The sequence below is a fragment of the Cotesia typhae genome, unplaced genomic scaffold, assembly GCF_013202065.1.
Source record: "Cotesia typhae breed Kobodo isofemale line unplaced genomic scaffold, CoteBio_Ctyphae contig_50, whole genome shotgun sequence".
Lineage (NCBI taxonomy): Eukaryota > Metazoa > Arthropoda > Insecta > Hymenoptera > Braconidae > Cotesia > Cotesia typhae.
Genome location: NW_027423758.1, coordinates 549,003 through 571,487, shown reverse-complemented (window position 1 = coordinate 571,487; position 22,485 = coordinate 549,003). Strand labels below are relative to the sequence as shown.

The window sequence follows — 22,485 nt, the reverse complement described above, 5'->3', positions numbered from 1 at the left end:
AATATGTAGTTTATGTATATACTTATGTATATTATGATAAAGAATATAAAAAAAATTTTCTTGGTGTTTTTTTATTAAAATTTATAATTTTTTCATTTCTTCTTTGAAATAAATTAAAGCTTTGAGAAGAAATAAAAATTAAAAATTTTTAAAAAGAAGAAATAATTTTTTTTCGCAAAAAAAAATAAATTGCTAAAATATGAGAGTTAATTTTTAACTTAAAAAAAATTTGTATTTCTTCTTTAAAAAAATTAAATTTTTAAGAAGAAATACTTTTCCTTGTAAAAAAAAAAATTAAATTGCTAAAATTAGAGAAAATTAATTCTTCACTAAAAAAATATTTTTATTTCTTCTTTAAAATAAATTAAAGCTAGAAAAAGAAATAAAAACTTTTAATTTTTAATAATTATTTATTTATGAACTTACAAACTAATATTTACATTTATTGCTGAGTAAATTACACATTAATAAAAAAAAAAATTATCCAAATCATTGAATCAAAAATTTAAAGATGAAATTATTAAAAAGAAGAAATACTTTTTTTTTTTTTAGTAAAAAAAAAAAGTAAATTGCCAAAATACGAGAAAGTCAATTTTCCACTACAAAAATATTTGTATTTCTGATATAAATCTCGATAAACGTCTTATATGTACATATTTGGATACAATTGCACATATTGGCAATATATACACCGTAATCTCATCACAGCCTGATCAAAGTCTTATTGAAGAGATTAAATTATTAAAGTTGTCATTCTCCAATAGGATCGGGATCTTCTTGCGACATCGGAAAAATTTCGTCCTGTGAATCCGCGTCTTTGCAATCGGACCCGCTTTCCTTATCATCTTCCTCGTCTTTTAACATACTGTCTTCCAAGAGGCTCTGGGACATGAAACTGTCGTCGAACTTGTCAGTACTGGAGCTTTGATTGAGACTGTCAAACTCGATCACCAGCTCGGCCCAAGGGTCTTCGAAAAATGATTGATCTATGTAATTATAGATGTTAGTCTCTTTTTTTCCTTGGTATTGATTTCTCCCTTGGTAATAATTCTTTCCTTGGTAGTTATTGCTTCTTTGATATTGATTCTGAAAATTAATTATTTATTAATATACCTGTCAATTTTTTTATAATTATTTTTTATTACTAGAGTCAATTTCAGAAAAAAATGTTGTGGAAAAAAAATTTTTTTAGCTTATAAATTAATTAAATTTAAAAAAGATTAAAAACTGTAAATTTTTTAAAAATATTTTTTAGTTCTAATTTAATAAATTAAAAATAATAAAAAAATAAATAAATAAAAATGTCGGCTAACTTTATTATCATTTTTCAAAATAATTTATTTGGTATAAAAATAAAAAAAAATTTTTTAAGTCAACTGATTTCAATTTAATGTAAATTTATTTAACAGATATTTGATAATTTTTGTTAACAAATAAATAAAAAAAAAAAAATTGACATCTATAATTTTAAAAAAATAAAAAATGCAATTTTTTTAAAATAATTTTTTATAATAAATTTAATTGTTAAAAAAAAATTAAAAATTGATCAGGTGACAGCTAAAATTAATTTAGCAGATATTTTAGAATTTTTTTAACAAACAAATTGTGGCAAAAAAATTAGAAAAAAAAGTTTTTATGAAGAAATTAAAAAAAATTAAAAATCCAATTTTTTTGAAATAATTTTTTGGAAGAATTTTGTTTGTTAAAAAAAATTAAAAAATTGTCAAGTGACAGCTAACTTTAATGTAATTTCAATATAATTTATTATAAAAAAAAAAAAAAAAAACTTACTGTATTCTTTCCTTTAGGAGTTCTATTATTAAACCCAGGCGAGAAAGATTTATTAAAACTCCCCCGACCACGAGGACTATGACTAGGACTCTCATGCCCAAGTGAGTACCGCAGATGCTGCCCATAAAACTGAGTACCCTGCTTCTGTACATGGAAAAACGGCGAAAATGTTGATACTGCTGGTGGAGATGCCAGCGAGGGTGAAGGTAAGCTCTTATTAAACGGCGAAGGTAAACTATTGTTAAAAGGAATATAATCGTCACTGGATCCACTTGTGTTTAAATTTTTGTCCTCTTGACTACTGTTATTCGTCGGTGACTCATGGCTTAAATTTTTATAATCCCCGAAGCTTCGTTGCTTACGGTAGTATGGTTTTTGATGTCCATTTTGTCCTCGTCCACGTGGAGTACTGAATGGTGATTTATTCATGTTTAATTAATTATTTAAATAATTATTTTAATTTTTTTTAGGACTTAACCAAACTATCAGAACAGAAACCACAAACATGGAGACTAAATGATAAATAAATATGGAGAAATTGTAGAATTTGATACAGTTTAATTCTTCATTTTATTGACCATAGATGTCGCACTTTCTGGCGCGTGCGCGCATGCGCTGGAAATAAAATACAACGGCAGGTAACATAAAAAACTATTTTATCTCTTATTAATAAAAAAAAAATTGTTTAAAATTTTTAAAAGTACCCTGATAGCCACCTTACCTATAACTTACTGTCAATCTACGTCCGCAATTTGAAGCAAACTTGACGGAAAGAGTTGGCAAAGCGAGCGATTACCTATTAGTTACCTATAACCTACTCTGCAAATAGACGTCAAAACTTGCTCTACAAGTATTTCCTTCAAATTGTAGTAAAGTTCAAAGAAAATTTAACTACAAATTTGATTATTAACTTGTATTCAAGTTGCGGCCGTAGATTTCCGTCAATTTGCTTACAACTGTTGTTGAGAGAAGAATTACCGCCAACTTGATGTATAAATTAACCGTAACTGCTGGAAGTCAACACTTACTGAGAAAGCGCTGGCTATCAGGGTATAAATTAATATTTTTATTACTATTTCTTCTTTAAAAAAATTTTTTAATAAAAAAAACAAATTATAAATAATTTAAATAATTTTTTTTTATTTAAAAAGAAATACGCGCGCAAATTTAAATTAAATTTTAAAAAAATTATTTAATTTTAAAAAATATTTATTTATTTTTAAAAAAAGAAGAAATAATTAAAATTAAAATTAAAAATAATTTTAAAAAGAAGAAATGCGCATAAAATAATTTTAATTATAATAAAAACTAAAAAAAAATATTTAAAATAAACAAAACTTACCGACTGCGCAATAAAACTTCTGCGCATGCGCGTAATATTTAATTTTGCGTAAATTAGTCGCTTGTGGTCGCTGGCGTCGATAACAATAAACTAGTGAAACATCCTCCAATCTGGATCCGCACCCGTTTTTTTCATAACTAGCACTTTCGTTTGTATTATTATTACCAGTCGCATCACAGCCCAGTGTCGAGTGTTGAGTGTTGAGTGTTCAGTACAGTGTCCCGATAATTGCATGATGCATTAAGAAACAATCCGGGTGTGCGCGTGTGTCCTGTGAGCCTCCCAGTAAAAAATAATTACAACAATAAAGCAACAGTACAAATATAAAAATAAAAATAAAAAAAAAAGTGTTTGTTTTTGTTTTTGTGAAAAAGAAGAAAAAAAAAAAAAACACAAAAAGAAAAAAAAATAAAGTGACCGGCGTTAATCACGTGGAAAGTTTTAAATTAAACTAAACTCTAATGGCGATATTTATTTTTAAATATGAATAATTGTAAATTCACATTATACATGAGCAATAGCATCAATGAACCCCGGAGCGTGACTGACATTTTCACTTAGCTTGTGCGGAGAGAGTATGGAGGAGTATTGTATGGATATGGAGATTACTAAATATAAACTGATAGAGATTAAAGCAAGGAGTTGTCTCAAATGAGGAAAATAAAATGTTGAGATCATTAATTATATTTATTTCTAGTTAAATTAAAAATTGAACAACAAAAAATAGAACAAAGATCCCGTGGCAGAGTAAGGGAACAACAGGAAGACAACAATGGGTTTGGGTCAGAGTCGCGATGCTAATCCTGATAACGGAGAGGCTTCTGACGATGGAATGCGGGACGGATTGGGCATCGGGATCAAGAGCAGCGGTCAACATCACCAGCATCAGTATCGATACTGTCAGACGCCGACTTTGGGCACTGGGAGTCTCGGTGGACCTCCTCCGCACACCAGGAGCGGGAGCGTTAGATCCACTCCGAGACAACCCATGCCCGATACCATTGAACTCGAGAGACGTTTCACTAAAGTCCTTGTAAGTTTATTATCATAGTCTGCTATGTTATTATTTTATTCTTTTGTTGTTTTTATTATTTAATTTTTACTAGCAGCCTGGCAGCCACGTTGTTATTGACATTTTTTAAAATATAAGCTCATCCTGATGTTACACTCATCAAGACCTTTCATTTGAGTACCCACATGCATTTTTTATATATTTTTCATATATACATATATATGATATATATAAATATATGAAATATATGGAAAATTGATGTGGGTATTCAAATGAAAGGTCTCGATGAGTGTAACATCAGGATAAGCTTATATCTTTAAAAATATCATTATTTGACAAAATACAAGGTCATTTTTTAATTATCTAGAAATGGAGTATTTTCAAATGCAGCCAAAAAAAAATCTAATTTTATTATGTGACTATCTAGGAGACAAAATTTTTCTTATTCTCTTAATAATACCATATTTGTAGATTTTTTTTTAAATCAATAAATGTTTATAAATTAATTATTGTCTTAAGACGAGCAGTGACTATAGAAAGTGTTCCTGGATACGATAAGTCGAGAGTACTTCGACATGCTAATGATGTTATTGTATCCTGTCAACTTATTTTAGTTATTTATTATTAGGAGTTGTGATTTATGATTAATGCCCGTTGATATTTTTTTTTTTTTTTTTTTTTGAGAACTTGGGAATTATTAAATCACTATTAGTTATTACAGTGATGTCATTTTGAGATTATTTGCCACGGTTATATAATTCAAGTAGCCTTGGTTCATTGTTTTACATTTTTTTCCTCAAGATATGAATCACTCGCATGATTTCAATGTTGAGATTACGGGTTTTATTTAAAATGCGCTTTAGTTTCCTTTTTTTTTTTTAGATGGAGCAATAATAATAAATACATAAATAAATTGGTTATTGTTTTATTGCTGGTTTGTGATACAAGGATTTTATTAATTGGTAGGATTTAATTGTTGAGTTTTTGTAACTAAGACCTCAATTTAAAATTCTTGAACTAAGAAACTTTAATTAATTTGAGTAAATTTAGCTTAATTAAATAATTTTTAGGAGTGATTAAAGACGATGAAACTCTTTAAAATGATTCCCTAGGCTCAAAGAGTGTCTTTCTTGAATCAAGTTAATTTTTTTATCACTGTAGAAAAAAATGTTGGAACATTTTGTTCCTTCATTCACTAAAATAATTTCTCTTGAGAAATATTCAGCAGTAACATTTGGTAAACACATTGCTCTAACAGGATAACCTTTATAATTGATTTAGCTCTTTAAATTTTAAATCAAAGTTACTAAAATAATTATTTCTTCAATTATTTATAAAATTTTAGTTTTAATTTCTTATATTTGAATTTATTTAAAATAATTCAATCATTTTAACACTTTCATCTATTTATTTATACATTCTAATATTATTACTATAGAGAAAACAAGTAATTTAATACTTATAAAATCCAATTTCATTTTTAGTCTCAATAATTTAAAACTTTTCATTTAAAAACTTCATTAAAATCATTTAAAAAAATTAAATTCATCATTTTTTTACAACCCACCTCAATCATAATTAATAAATTTAAATATTCGTAATTTCACCTAAAATTTTTCCAAGCTCTGATTATCGTTAACAAAACTTTCATTGTCAATCTTAATCACCAATTAAAATCATTGCCTTAATTTAATAAAAATTTTTTTAATTAATTTCAATGAAGCATAAAAATTTCTCAATTAAATCTAAACCAAAACTAATTTCAATTCTTTAAATAATTTACAGTAAAAATTTTTACTAACTTTACTTTCGAAATCGTTCACAAAAAATTCACTAAACTTACTTCTAAAAAACTTTTATTTAATCTGAAGTTGAACGGAAGAAGGAGCGAACAAGTAAATAACAAACCCGAATGCAAGAGAGAGAGTAAAGATAAATATTCAGAGCGAGAAGAAAAAAAAAGCAAGATTGAAATTCCTGAAGTGCATCCATGAAGCTTGATATGACACCGCAATGTGTCACGTCGTAATCGCGGTTTCTACATTTCCCAACTTAGCTTTTTTATAGGGCATCTCGAGCACAGAAACTGCTCATTTATCCGCTTACTAAACCGTAAGCCAATATATATATATATATATATATATATATATATATATATATATATATATATACAAAAAACTTTATAAACTTTTTCATATATTTATACAGAAGAAATCTAAAATCGACTGCTAGACAATTAACTCGCTTTCATTTTATTTCTCAACAATTATTAACTCGAACATCTCCATGACGATCAACAAATCTAGACAGTTTAAATATAGTTGTACAAATTATATAATTAAATAATATATACTAGCAACTTGCAGTCATTATGAGACTTCCGAGATGTACGGATAAATTAGGTTTGATATTTTTTCAGCGATAGTTATTTATAATTTAAATAATTGAGAGAGTAAGGAAAATTTTTATGTTAATCATTTAAAAAGATCTTTAAAAAAAAATAATTCAAAAATTAAATAATTTTTCTGATGCTTAAAAAAATTTAATTTTTAATTAAAAAGCTTTAAATAAAATTTTTAATTAGAAATTTTAAAGAAGCTTTTAATTAAAAAATTTTTAATTAATTTTCAAAAGTCTAAAAACTATATTTAGTGTCATAAATTTAAAAAAAATCATTAAGCCAAAATTTTCTTACATATAAACCGTAATTTTTGACAGTCACGTAGTGACTGCAGGTGGCTAGTAAGACTTAAAATTTTTAATGAATTAATTTTTATATTAATCACTTAAAAAAATAATTCAAAAATTATTTTTATCGACCAAGTACTTATAATTTTTAAATAATTTTTCTGATGCTTAAAAAAATTAAATTATTAATTAAAAAGCTTTGAATAAAATTTAAAATTAAAAATTTTAAGAAAACTTTTAATTAAAAAATTTTAAATTTATTTAAAAAGTCTTTAAAGTATCATAAATAAAAAAAAAATCATTCAGCCAAATTTTTCTTGTTCTCTTAATTAAATACAAGAAGATAATGATAATATTTATCCATAAACACATGAATAAATAATAAACACGTCGGAATAAAGTGTTTTCCAATTTGTCAAAGTAATTGTCAGAGTCATTAGCCCCAAGTAATGTTAAAGACAACGTGCAACGACCCATCACAAACAACAGCACTCTGTTAGCTTCTTCAATACCTACAACAGTCTCTATCTTTTTCTATCCACACAGATATCGGCTGTATATTCTTATTCCCTTTAGTAAACTCCCTTTACTCAACTTGTCTATATTTTACACACGTTGTGTTGCTTTATAAACTATCTCTTTGGCTGGCAACTGTATTTATTCATCCATAACACGTGACTGTGCCTGGGTTTTACTCTACTATAACTGCTAACTGCTAAACTCCCTATACCTTTTACATCCATAGATTATACACACAAACCGTGTATTTTCATATGTGGGAGGCTTATACGAGTATTATACACCCGGACGCGTTTGACTACCGGTTCACTATCGGTTCGAACCCAACAATATAACAATACAACAAATAAAAACCTAGTCGTCAATTCTTCCTGTTGTGTATGACTCAACTTAACTTGCAATTTTAATTCTTTGTTTATATTATTTTATTTGCCATTTCCTGAGATTGTTAATTGTTTAATTTGGAAAACTTGGAATCATTATTGTTATTTTTATTTTAATTTATTCATTTCTTCTTTTTTTTTTTAGGGATTACGAAATTCACTCGAGGAATTATTAAATGAAAATTTTACAGTTATATTTCTTTATTTGAATTGTTTGGTAACTCTGAGGATAAAAGGAAGTCATTGTGCTTCAGGAAGGGAAGCTTAATACCCCAAATTTGATAAATTTATCTATTTATTTGGTGATATACCACAGAGAAGTTTTTAAGAGACTAGAGAAGGAAATATTTTATATTTTAGCACTTTTTTTTGGAGTTAGTTGAAAGTATCAATATTTTTGGATTTAAAATTGAGAAGAAATTTTTTTAATTATTTTTTTGTGATTTAACAAAAAATTAATAACCAATACAATTAGTAAAAATGATAAAAAGTCAAAAATATTGTATACTATACTAAATTTCTTTATTTTATATTCTTAGAATTGTAATTTATTGGGACTTAATAATCTAAAAGTAAATGTCGGACAAAGGGCGAAAGAAAAAGGGGAACCTTTTCAATAAAAGTTGACAGGTAACCGAAAAAATAATTCAGATAACCCGCACCGGGGCTTGAACTCGAAATATTCAGAACTACTATTTAGTCTCAGTCTATTACGCATATAATTATTACTATTAACTCTTTTCTAATAAATTTTATCGTTAATAGAATTATTGATCATAAAAAAAATGTTTTATTGATCATTTTTATCCAAATATTGAATTAAAAAAAAATTTTTAATTTTAATTTTTAATATTTTTAATAATTTTTATACAAATATTAAATTTAAAAATAATAATTAATTTTTAAATAAAAAAAATTGTAATAATTCTTTTACAAATTTTTAATAAAAAAAAAAAAAAAAAAAAATAATATTGAGTTATGAAGAAAAAATATTTTTAATAATTTTTTTATAAATTTTAAATAAAAAAAAAAAATTATTAAAATTAATAATTTAAATATTTACAATTGTTTCCGCACAATGATGTCATGGTTGATATGTACATATATAAAATATATAAAAAAATACAATAGTATGAGATGGTGAACGAACTAAACGCGAGGAGAATGACGCGTCACTTAATTTTAGACTTTGCTCACTCATTCACTATATTCATCATATTAATATATATCATCTACATTTAAAACGTAAATTATTATTAACTTTGTCAATATTTATTTATTAATTTGTTTATTAATAAATAATAAATAAATTCAAGGAGATAAATATATTTCTCAAGGATGATTCAAAATGTATTTGATAAATTTTATCTAATTGGTTATTTAATTATGATAAACAATATATATATTTTATATTTCATGGTGTCAATGGATGTAAGGATTTGTTTTTAAATAAAAAAAAAATATGCTGATAGATGAATGGACTCATACATACGTAATGTAACATTCAAGTGAGCGGATGTTAACGAATTATACTTCCCGAAGATAAAAAAAACACTTTTTTTGGTCGGGTAGAATAGAAAGTATTCATCTTTTAATAATTTAAGAATGACTTGCAATGCCATTTTAATTATTTAAATATTTATAAGTATTATATTGTATTAAATTGTATTTTTGAATTTATAGTGTAGAGCTGTCAATTTTTTTTTATAAAATTATATCAATTTTAATTGCAAGTCTTGGACATTAGTCACAGTTTTATAAATTTAAAGATTAATCTTAATTGTACATTTACATCTGCAATGACTATGATTGATTGTTAGAGTTCTTGATTTTGTAAATTGAAATTAATTTTTTTAATTTAAATTATTATTTCACAAAGTCAGAAAAGTCAAATTAATAATAAAAATAATAATAATTAAATACACTAGTCAGAAAAATTAAGGGATATAAAAAAATTCGAAATTTTTGGGTGATTTTCAACGAGCTGTAACTCCGAGGAAAATGATCGTACAGCAAAGAAAAAAAAAAGCAAATTGTAGCTCCAAGTGTCTAGTTTTCAGATATGATCATGAAAATTTTTTATCATGTTCAGGTCTGGAGAAATCCTAAAAAAAATACAAAAAAAAAAATTTTCCAAATTTTTTCTTGTTTTAAAAAAATTCTATGGGCTTCAAAAAATTTTTTTCCATTGTTTCGCTGAAATGCTTTTTTAGAAAATTTAATGCCCTTCAATTTGACGTAATCAAAAAGAAGCCTGTACGATGATTTGCCGCGGAGTTATCGTGAGTCAAAGCAAAAAATAACTTTTTCACTTTGACAATCAATAACTCTGGAAATAATGATCGTATAGGAAATCGAAGGACGGTTTTGAAAACTACATAATATTCTCTATAAGATGCCGTGAATAGCTTTTGTCAAAAAAATTTTTTTTGAATTGAAAACTTTAACTGAAAAAACGACAAAAATTCGCATAATTAAGGATATTTGGATAACTTGATATAACTTTGGATAAAATGGATGAACAAAGGATATCGTCGGTAATTTTTCAACCTCCAAGTGTCCCCTAAAATCCCTGAAAAATTCAAAGCGCTGCGATTTTTTTTTCTTAGTGCCCTGAAGCTTCAAATTCTTTGTTTTTGCAAAAATCACCATTATGAGCAATTTTTCGATTTTTGTTCATTTTTTCAATGAAAAAAATTTTTTTCTCAAATATCTTTATTTTTTCAATCAAAGAGCATGCTTATTCTTTTAATAATTTATTATTATTATTATTATTATTATTATTATTATTATTATCGTGAAAAATAATAAGACTAATAATTAATAATCGTCAATTTATAAAAAATTTGACCCCAAATTTTTCTCAAAAAAAATAAAAATAATTTTTCTAAAATTTCAACAATCAAAACTACGTATACAATTGAAGAAATAAAAATACTCCATACACAACAATAATTGATAATTATAAATTATAAATAAGAATCAATAAAACCGTACAATAATTGTAACTAACAAAAAAAACCGTCCATATGTTTCAGGCATCAATGGATTTACCACCCGACAAAGCAAAGCTTTTGAAGCAGTACGACAATGAAAAGAAGTGGGATATCATATGTGATCAAGTAAGTTCATCATACTCATTGTACGAGCCTTATTATTCGTCAATATACACCCGACAACAATTCTTTTACACACTCGCATACATTTACACGCTGATTTGTGAGTCGAAAAAAAAATATTTAATACAATAAAATATTAAACAAAGACACGCAATCTCTATGACTAAAATAAAAGCTAGCACAGTGTTTGCAATCGATATTTATCTGTTATGGTTATGAATTACAATTGTAATTGTAGCATAGAAAGCCGACGTAACAAATTATGTAACATTAGCAATAATTATTGCGAACAATAATTTGTGCTATTACCATCTATATATTTATATATTTATGTATTTATATTTCTTGGTAGACTTTAGACGTATTTAATTTTTATTTCTTCAATAATTCTTCAATTAATTAAAATCTTGATTTTAAATTAAAAAAATTGATTTAAAATTAATTAATATTATTTTAAGTTTTAAAAATTTGATGACTTTGCGTGGATCTCCTTAATTTTTATTTCTTCATTTTTCTTCAATAATTCTTGCCATGAAATTGATTAAAATCTACAATAATAAATAATGAGGGATTTTATTATACGACGACTTGTGTACATTTATTAAATAGCGGATATTGAGTTAAGTAGAGCCCGTAAATCATGATAAATGTTATGCAAAAGATAAATGTTGTTACGTTTGAGAGAGAGCTTCTGGTTTTCACGCGATCAGCACTACACCGAATAAGAAACACGAAATTTGATAGCACGAATTTATTTATCGGCAAAATTTATACACGACCGGATTGTTATTCACTCTCGTGTCTTCAAGATACAGTATATTAAGTATATATACTTCACTTGAGACGGATGTAATGCAACCCGCGTTATTATACCCGAAAAAAAAACGGCAAAACACTAACACATGTTTCTGATAGCATTTTTTCTTATTTTTTTGGTAAATACTTTTAAGTATACTCCTCTAAAAAAATCTTTAATCAAAATTATTAAAGAAGAAATAGATAAAAAATTATTAAGTTACTTTAACAGGTTATGGGCCCAGTCTTTAATTAAAAAATTAAAGAAGGAAATAATTAATTTTTCTTTACTCTCTCTTTCACTCGGGTTTGTTATTTACTTGTTTGCTCCTTCTTCCGTTCAACTTCAGATTAAATAAATATTTTTTAGAAGTGAGTTTAGTGAATTTTTTGTGAACGATTTCGAAAGTAAAGTTAATAAAAATTTTTACTGTAAATTATTTAAAGAATTGAAATTAGTTTTGGTTTAGATTTAATTGAGAAATTTTTATGCTTCATTGAAATTAATTAAAAAAATTTTTATTAAATTAAGGCAATGATTTTAATTGGTGATTAAGATTGACAATGAAAGTTTTGTTAACGATAATCAGAGCTTGGAAAAATTTTAGGTGAAATTACGAATATTTAAATTTATTAATTATGATTGAGGTGGGTTGTAAAAAAATGATGAATTTAATTTTTTTAAATGATTTTAATGAAGTTTTTAAATGAAAAGTTTTAAATTATTTTATAAATAATTGAAGAAATAATTATTTTAGTAACTTTGATTTGAAATTTAAAGAGTTAAATCAATTATAAAGGTTATCCTGTTAGAGCAATGTGTTTACCAAATGTTACTGCTGAATATTTCTCAAGAGAAATTATTTTAGTAAATGAAGGAACAAAATGTTCCAACATTTTTTTCTACAGTGATAAAAAAATTAACTTGATTCAAGAAAGACACTCTTTGAGCCTAGGGAATAATTTTAAAGAGTTTCATCGTCTTTAATCACTACTAAAAATTATTTAATTAAGCTAAATTTACTCAAATTAATTAAAGTTTCTTAGTTCAAGAATTTTTTTTTAATTTGGAAATTTTTAAAAGAAAAAATCTCTTTGCATGGTAAAATTATAAGAAAACTTCAAACTAGTTCCTTTAACCATTGCTCTATTTTAAAAGAATTTTTTCCCCGAAGATTTTGAATCATTAAAAGAAATCTTGCTCTAAATTAAAAGCGTTTATTTTTCATAAAAATTTATTGACCTAAAATTTGCTCGGTCAATAAAGAAAAATTTATTGCGGCAGTAAATGTAAACGAGTGAATATTTTTATTGTTGCGTTGATACGAGATGAGAAGAAATTTATTTAATAACTCAAGTGTTTATGTTTAATTGATGAATCGTTAAATTATTTAAAGATAATGTGACCTTCGAGTTAGGATTTACAACCGGAAGAAATGAAAAAAAAAAAAATTTATGTATATAAAATAAAAAGAGAAACTCGGCTTAGACAGTTTTTTAATACTTGTGTGGCTTAAAATAAGTTTATTCTTAGAACCCACAAATTATGTGCATACATATATCGTCTGGGTGTATATATGAGTTCATTTGTGTCCGTGTGAATGTGGACACAGCGTAGGCATGAAAGAGATACTAAGTACCCGGATGGAAAATTTAATTAGACATTTGTTTACGCGCATTTTTGTAATAACGTAAATGGCGTTAATTTATTTTATTTATTTTGACAATTTTATCTTAATTATGTGTTCTTATTATTTATTATTTATGTATATATATATTTTATTTTTTTATTATATATAAAAAAATTAATTTTTTTTTTTTTTTTTTTTTTTTTTTTTTTACAGGAAAGAGTTCAAGCTAAGGATCCACCCTCACACTATCTTGCCAAATTAAGAACTTATTTGGATCCTAAAGCATCAAGGAGTCATCGAGTATGTTTATTAATTTTATTTTTTAATAATAATATTAAATAAAAAATTTTATAATTTTTTTATAGGTCTAATTTAATCAAAAATTAAAATTAATTACTTACTTTAATATTTTAATCAAAAGACAAGTGAAAAAATATTTTTTTTTTTAATTTGGTATGTAAAAATTAAAAAAAAATTTATCTATCAATTTTTATTATAAAAAATGAATTAAAAATTTTTTTAAATAATTTTTTTTCCAAAAATATAATTAAAAAAATATTTTTTAAACTCTAGAAAAAATTTTTTTTTAATATTGATACTTAATTTTATTAATATGAATTATTAAAATTAATTAATAAAAATTAATATTAAAATTAAAATTAAAATATGACAATTTTATAATATTTAATTAATAGTTCAAAAAATTAGTTACAAAAATTTCCACAAGGCAAAAATCCGCCATTTTTAATCGCATCTCTCACTTCGCGATTTAATTATCAAATTCCACTTAATTTAAATTTAATAAAAATACAAAATAAAATTTTTTCCAAACTTTAAGATAGCAAAATCATAAATTGACTCTTTTTTTCATTAATCTCTTAAATTTTTCCGAGTTATTAATAAAATTATAACTGTGATATTTCTGAATTCTAATAATAGAACATAGAGGGCGCTTAGAACAGCAGCTGAAGCAATAATATAGCTAAGCGCCATAAATCACTTAACTTTTTCTTTCTTTTAGGTAAAAAATTACCAAATTATGAAGTCATTAAAAAAACAGTGATTTCACTTATCCGTAAAGTAATAATTAGATTTATCTTCAATGAATCACATTCTCAAGGCCGTTTTTTAGGAGAAAAAAAATTTTTTAGTCCTGCAAACAATAAATTCAGAGATTCTGAGTCATAAATTGACCGATAATAAAAATATGTTTACTAACGAGTCACTGTATAAATTTTTTACTACTAAATCCAAGTAAAAGAGATCAACTTTTTTATTTTGTACTTATTGAATTTATTTAACTTGAGTAATAAAATATTTAAGCGTTCAATAAAATGTTTGGGCTTATAAGCAGTAGGCGTTTGAGAAAATTTATGGGTTTTTAGTAGAATTTAATTTATTTTAACACTTTCATGATTTATAATTTAATTAATATTTTTATTTCAAAATTAGTTTTTCTATTTCTAATGCTAGAAAACGAGCAGCCCTCCGTTAAAACTAATACTTGCGTGGGTTCAAAATTTTTTTAAGTAAAATAAAATATTATAATAAAATTAGCTGACATTTAAAGATTTTTATTATTTTTTTTTTTATTCAAAAAATTAGTAATAAAAAATTTCACATGCAGAAAATTTGAAAAATTATTTATAAATTTTTTTTTCTGCAATTTAATTGTTGAAAAAAATTTTTTAATTTTTTAACAAATAAATTATGGCAAAAAGTATTAGAAAAAAAATTTTAATTTATAAAAAACTACAAATGCAATTTTTTAAAAATAATTAAAAAAAAAAAAATAAATTATGGCAAAAAAATTAAAAAAAAATTTTTATTTGTAAAAAACTTGAAAAACTATAATTGCAATTTTTTAAAATTATTTTTAAATTAAAATTTAATAAATTAAAACATTATAAACTTTAAATTAAAAATTTAATTCTTTTTTTTTTTTTTTTTTTTTTTTTTTTATAAATTTATGGATTAAGTTGTATTATTTTTTTCTGGTTAATTATTAATTATATTTTTTTCAGAAGAGAAAAATGGTCGGTGAGTCAACGTCAACCCAAGTTCTTCGAGATCTGGAGATATCACTAAGGACAAATCATATCGAGTAGGCTGATCTCTATTATTTTTATTAATAATTCAGCAATACGACCATTTTAAATATTTACTCGAGCTTCTTCGTAAAATAATACTCTGATTTTATCTCTAAAAAATACATAGTTTCTATTAATAAAAAGTGTAATTGCCTTGTAGGATTTTACAGTAATAGCTTCAGTTAATTAGCTTAAATTTTTTAATAATATATTTTATCAATCCAAAGATTGATAAGATTAAAATTGTAAATTAAATTAACAGAAGTTATAAATCAAAAAATTGCTTGATTATTAATTTATGACTGATAAAAAATTTTTTTTTAGGTGGGTCAGAGAGTTTTTGGACGAAGAAAACCAAGGCCTAGATGCGCTGATAGATTACTTGAGCTTCCGACTACTGATGATGCGACATGAGCAGCGGGCGATGGAAATCCGAACGGAGTCTGAGGAAAAAATTCAAACAAGTAAGTTAGATTATATTTTCACCTAATTTAATTTAAATAACAATAACAAATATAAATAAAAACCCACGTGAGCCGATATATTAAATTTTAAATTACTTTTATCGTAGGTGGTGTAATTGAGAACGTGTCACTTAATAATGGCTGTCTACGGCCACCTCTACACGAGCTAAAAGACAGTCCAAGTGTTAAACGACGTTCGAGACATGTAGCCAAACTTAACATGGGTGAAGCTAAAGATGACATTCATGTTTGTATACTTTGTATGCGTGCTATTATGAATAACAAGGTATATTATAAACTTTATTTAATAATAATAATAATAATAATAATAATAATAATATAATAATTTTCCTCAAAGTAAATTATTATAAAAAAAATAATAAAAAAAAATATCTCTAAATCCATAATTAAAAAATGACATTGTATTTTATGAACTATTGACATTTTTAAAAATTTAAGCTCATCCCGACATTACACTCATCAAGACCTTTCATTTGAGTATCCACATCCATTTTTCATATATTTTATATATTTATATATATGTATATATATGTATATATATATATATAAAATATATAAAAAATGCCATGTGGGTACTTAAATGAAAGGTCTTGATGATCGTAATGTCGGGATGAGCTTATATCTTTAAAAATGTCAATAGTTAAGATAATATAATACAATTAAACAAAATTTATTATTTAATAAAAATCAATAATTTTTTTTTTAAAGAAAATTTTAATTTTTTAAATAAAGAAGAAATATTTAATTAATTTTTGATTTAAAAAATATAATAATAACAATAATAAATTATATTTAATTAATGTAATCCCCTGACGCTTACCTCAACGTCTAATTATTAAATTCTCCCTAATTTAATCTGCAGTACGGCTTCAACATGGTCATCCAGCACAGGGAAGCTATTAATTGTATAGCACTCAGCTTAATCCACAAAAGTTTGAGAACAAAGGCCCTCGTACTAGAATTACTAGCGGCTATTTGTCTGGTCAAAGGCGGCCACGAGATAATTCTGTCGGCGTTTGATAACTTCAAGGAAGTTTGTTTGGAGAAAAAGCGCTTCGAAACTCTGATGGCGTACTTCACCCAGTACGACAATTTCCACATCGAGTTTATGGTCGCGTGCATGCAGTTTGTAAATATTGTCGTCCACTCGGTCGAAGATATGAATTTTCGAGTCCACCTGCAGTACGAATTCACCAATCTTGGCCTCGATGAGTATCTGGAAAAATTACGACACACTGAAAGTGAAGATTTGCAGGTATGCAATCCTTTTTTTTTTTATTTTTTATTTAATTTGTTTTATGGTATGTTGCTTTATTTATTTTATCTTTTTTCAGGTTCAAATCTCAGCTTATCTGGATAATGTATTTGACGTAGCAGCTCTTATGGAAGACAGCGAAACTAAAACGGCTGCTCTAGAAAAAGTTGCTGAACTAGAAGACGAACTTGGACATGTTAGTTCTTTTTTTTTCTCATACATTTTAATTTATCTAATCTTTAATTGGTCGCGCTACATAAATGTTTTTTTTTTTTTTTTTTTTTTTTTTTTTTTTTTTTTAAATATTTATGTACTAACATAAATATATTTTTTTTTTTTTTCCAAATTATTGAGTCAAATTTTATATCTAAAAAAATTGAAATATTTTTTTTTATTAAATTCTAATTTTAATACAAAATATAAAATTTAAAAAAAAATGTGAAATTTAAATGTAAAAATTTACAAATTTTTTAGAAAAAAATTATTTATTCAATTTTATAAGTTTTTAATAATTAATATTTAATATTTTAAACTGACAGTAATTTTTTTCAATTTTTTAATTAATTAGAATTTAATAAAAATTTATATGATAGTTATTTTTATTACAGATGATTAAATACATTTAAAAATAATTTAAGGTGTCAATATTTAGACCCCTGTCAATGATTATATTAAATTTTTTTTTTAATAATATTAAAATAAAATTTTTTTATCAAAGGCCCACGACAGGATGACAGAATTAGAAAGAGAATCATTATCAAAATTGGCAGAACTAGAGACTGAACTGGGTGCGATAAAAGTAGAATACGTTGACGCACTGGAAGCTCGCCGATTAGTAGAAGAAGAGCTGACGGCTCTTAAAAGACAAAAACAAGATTCTGCGAGACGACAGAGCGTACTCGAGAGCAAAATAATAGAGCTTGAAACCCTTACGGGAACACTTACCAAAGGCTCGACAGTTGCTAGTCTATCTAATGGAACCGCGGGGTTATCAGCGGCCACGTCACCGACCTCCGAGAATGTAGTTTCGTCGACAGTATCAATGTCTCCGACGGAAGATGTTGTCAGGCCGGCACCAGTGGCGGCTCCGCCGCCGCCGCCACCTCCTCCTTGTCCTCCGCCACCTCCGCCGCCGCCGATGGTTCCCATGGCGCCGGGTGATAATAAAATTTCTTGCTCCTCTTTTATTCCTCCTCCTCCCGCAGGCATGATGCAAGCTCCCGACGGTGCTATGACTATCAAACGGAAGGTTTGTTTTATATTTAATTAAAAAAATTATTAAGATAAATATTTAAAATATTTTTTTTTTTTTTTTTTTTTTTTTTTTTTAAGGTACAAACGAAATATAAATTACCAACGCTCAATTGGGTTGCTTTGAAACCTAATCAAGTCCGCGGTACAATTTTCAATGAATTGGACGACGATCGGCTGCACAATTACATCGATTTTACGGACTTTGAAGAACGATTTAAAATCGGTATGAGCGGTCATGTCACTAATGGTACTAATGAAATTGATGGGCTACAAAGTTTCCCTAGTAAACGATTCAAAAAACCGGAAAATGTGTCTTTACTTGAACACACTAGATTACGAAATATTGGTAAGATTTCATTTTATTTTTTTTTTTTTTAATCAATTTTTTTAGTTCTTATAATTTATCAATTTTAATATAATTTTTTTTAGCAATATCGAGAAGAAAAATGGAAATGCCGATCGAAAAAGTAATAACAGCAGTGAATGCGTTAGATTTAAAAATTCTTTCTTTGGAAAATGTTGAATTATTACAACGTATGGTACCTACGGAACAAGAAGTAAGTATTCTTTAATTACAATTAATTTTTTTTTTTTTTAATTTAAAATTAACTTTGATCAAAATTTTTTGGAATTTTAAATTTGTGATAATTTCTTTATTTAATTTTTTTCCTGAAAAAAATTTTTTTATAGATTTATTTTTTTACATCTTTTCACACTCGTGTTTAAGCACACACACTTTACTCGTTGCGCCAACACACTCATTGCTAAAGGCTCCATCTACTTAGTTAAATTTTTAAATATATTTCCAATAGATGGCATTATATTTTTTTTTTAAAAAAAATTTTTTTGAATTTTTTAAATTAAATGTTTAATAATTATAATAATTATTAATGATACAAAAATAATTATTTCCAGATAAAGGCTTACCGAGAATATATAATCGAGAAGAAAAATGTAAATTTATTAACAGAAGAAGACAAATTTTTGATGCAACTAGGAAAAGTAGAGCGAATATCAACAAAATTATCAATAATGAATTACATTGGAAATTTTTTCGACAATTTACATTTAATAACGCCTCAAGTACACGCTGTGATATCTGCCTCAAGTTCAGTAAAGTGCTCAAAAAAATTGCGAGCAGTCCTGGAAATAATTTTAGCATTTGGAAATTACCTGAACAGCAGCAAGCGAGGTCCGGCATACGGATTCAAGCTTCAAAGTTTGGACACGCTGCTGGACACCAAGTCGACTGACAAGCGGATGTGCTTGCTGCACTACATAGTAGCTACCATAAGACTTAAATTTCCAGAGCTGATAAATTTCGAGTCGGAGCTGATGTACATTGACAAGGCTGCTACTGTGTCGCTGGAAAATATAACGACTGACGTGCATGAGTTGGAGAAAGGAATGGATCAGGTGCGCAAGGAATTTGAATTGAGGGGCAAGGAGAAGCATAATACCGTTTTAAGAGATTTTTTGAATAATTCAGAGGAAAAATTGAGACGATTAAAATCAGACGCACGAATCGCAGGCGATGCATTCCGTGAGTGTGTTGAATTTTTCGGCGAAAGTCCAAGACAAGCTGATGCCAACACATTCTTTTCGTTGCTTGTTAGGTTTGCGAGAGCCTTTAAGGTAATTTTTATTATTTAAAAAAATTTTTTAAATCTACAATATTTAATTTTTAATAATTAATTTAATATACAGGCAGCAGATCAAGAAAATGAGCAAAGGCGTAGGCTAGAAGCAGCAGCCGCAGAAGCTCTCAGTACTTCTGAGGAAGTAACCAAGCGCAACAAATTAAATCAAAAGAAACAACAGGTATTCATTTTCAAAAAACTTAAATTAATAAATATTTAATTATAAAAGCACGTTTATTTTTATATTGAATTTTCTGTGTGATCATCAGTGCCTTTTAATTGCATGCAATCCGTAATTATTATTTAAAGTCTTGTTAATAAATCACGATTAACAATTATTGTTAACAAATAATGCACGACCATCACTAGTTAATAAATGCATGACCATAATTTTATTTATATTCTATTACGCGATTAATAAAACTTCGGATTAAAATTACTTTGCTGTGTGGTGTTGAGAATAAATAAAATTAGCGTGATCGGCTAAACGACGTGTTGTAATTTATTTGTTACATATTTATTTGGGTTTAATAAGGCACCGAAATTTTGCTGTAACACAAACAAGACATTGTTACATCGTCACCTCAATGAACTGGAGCTCAGAACGTAATATGTAGAAAAAACAATTAATATCATGTAAGTCCTCTCTCACTTGACTTTCTCTTCCTTTTTTTTAATTTTTAAACAGTAAAATTGTAAAAAAAAAATTTATTTTGTTAATAATTTAAATTATAAAAATTATAAAAATTAATTATAATTATAAAAAAAAAATCTAAAACTTTAATTGGTCACTTGGAACAATTTACGCGCATGCGTGGAACAATTTATGCGCATGCGTAGAAAAATTCCCGCGCATGCGCGTAATAAGTTCCAAATTTAAAAAATTAAATAATTTAAAAAAAAAATATGACTACTGTTTAAAAATTAATTTTAATTTTCATCACCATTGTCATATTCATAATGTAATAAATAATTAATCCGTACCCTTATAGATTAGTTATTATTAAATGAATTAATAATTGCTAGATAAAAAGGCACGATGCGGTAGCTTGCATTGATGTTGCTACAGAGAATTTGATGTCTTTATTGTAAATAATTTATTAATAATAATTATTATTATTATTATAATTACAATTATAATTATATATATATATATATATATATATATATATATATATATATATATATATATATATATATATATATATATATATATATATATATATATATATATATATATATATATATATATATATATATATATATATATATATTATATAATTGTTATTGTTTAAGGATGCTGTAATAAATGAATTGAAAAATAAAACACGTTTAGTACATGAGAAAAAATTGTTGCAACAAGATGAAGTGTATAATGGTGCGCTAGAAGATATTTTACTTGGTCTAAGATCAGAACCTTATCGTCGAGCTGATGCAGTGCGTCGTAGTCAACGTCGACGTATCGATAATCATAGATTATCGCGTACCGCTGAGGAACTTGAATTTTAATTTTCTATATTATACTAAAAAAAAAGGTAAACGTCCATTGTGTGATGCACAAATTTTTTTTTTGTTTGAATATTTTTTTTTCTTTAAAAAAATTAAATTTTTAAAAAGACAAATTTATAAATTTTTAATAATATCTAGCTTATTTATAATTAAAGTAAGATTATAAATTTTACGTTGAATATTTATGCGCATGCGTGGAACAATTTTGAAAATGCGCGGTATTATTGACGCGCATGCGCGTAAATTGTTCCACGCATGTGCGCGCGTGATTTAAATTTAAATTATAAATCAAAATATTTTTTCAAAATTAGCTAAAATAATAAAAAAAAGTATTTTATAAAATTTATATCTGCTAAAAAAAAATTTTTTTTATATTGTATTTTTGTATTTGCAACTCAGGCTCTCTTTTTTTGATACTGATATTTATTACCATTATTTTTATACGTAAATATTAAATAATAATAATAATAATAGAAATAGATAAAGACAAAAATACAAAATACTGTCAATTAATATGAAAAACATATCCAGCATTTAAATTTATTTTGTACATTTTGATACAAATATTTGCTACAAAACCATTACAATAAAAAAAAAAAAAAAAAAGTGTAAATATGTATACACATTTATATATAAATATTAATTAATTAATTATTATTATTTACACTTGTGCTTAAGCACTGTAAGTTAAAAGAATTACCATACACATAATTATTAATTCGAAAAATGTGATTATTAAAAAACTGCCATTTTTTTATTTGACACGTGCCATTTGTATTACTCCAGATTTTATAAAATTGTTTGTTAAAATTAATCTTTTCAAAATGGCAGGTTTTATATTATAGGTATATAATATTTCATTAAGTAGTAAATTTATATTAGATTCATAGTTAAGTAATTAAAAAAAAAACTCCAAATAATTATATTAATTTTTTTATGTAAATATTTTTGTTGATAGATTTCATTTGACTT

General features: G+C 25.5%; 2 protein-coding genes across 3 annotated transcripts; one reads left to right on the top strand and one right to left on the bottom strand.

Annotated features, from left to right (window-relative positions):
* Window positions 1–410: 410 nt before the first annotated feature.
* On the bottom strand, window positions 411–2,369 carry LOC141531746 (uncharacterized). Its single transcript, XM_074249726.1, has 2 exons — window positions 1,792–2,369; window positions 411–1,086 (listed from the first exon to the last, which is right to left on the bottom strand). The coding sequence occupies exons 1-2, from the start codon at window positions 2,218–2,220 to the stop codon at window positions 751–753; spliced, it is 765 nt and encodes a 254-aa protein (XP_074105827.1). The 5' UTR covers window positions 2,221–2,369; the 3' UTR covers window positions 411–750.
* An 864-nt stretch (window positions 2,370–3,233) lies between these two features.
* On the top strand, window positions 3,234–22,449 carry Frl (formin-like protein). Of its 2 annotated transcripts, XM_074249725.1 has the most exons (15): window positions 3,234–4,166; window positions 10,774–10,857; window positions 13,494–13,580; window positions 15,305–15,384; window positions 15,695–15,834; window positions 15,942–16,120; window positions 16,718–17,110; window positions 17,190–17,306; window positions 17,829–18,359; window positions 18,443–18,710; window positions 18,794–18,921; window positions 19,280–19,999; window positions 20,072–20,185; window positions 20,540–20,640; window positions 21,301–21,442. In XM_074249725.1, the coding sequence occupies exons 1-14, from the start codon at window positions 3,906–3,908 to the stop codon at window positions 20,612–20,614; spliced, it is 3,177 nt and encodes a 1,058-aa protein (XP_074105826.1). In that variant the 5' UTR covers window positions 3,234–3,905; the 3' UTR covers window positions 20,615–20,640; window positions 21,301–21,442. The 2 variants fall into 2 exon arrangements, with proteins under 2 accessions (XP_074105826.1, XP_074105825.1); XM_074249724.1 differs by lacking the exon at window positions 20,540–20,640 and having other exon boundaries at window positions 3,237–4,166; window positions 21,301–22,449.
* The last annotated feature ends 36 nt before the right edge of the window (window positions 22,450–22,485 follow it).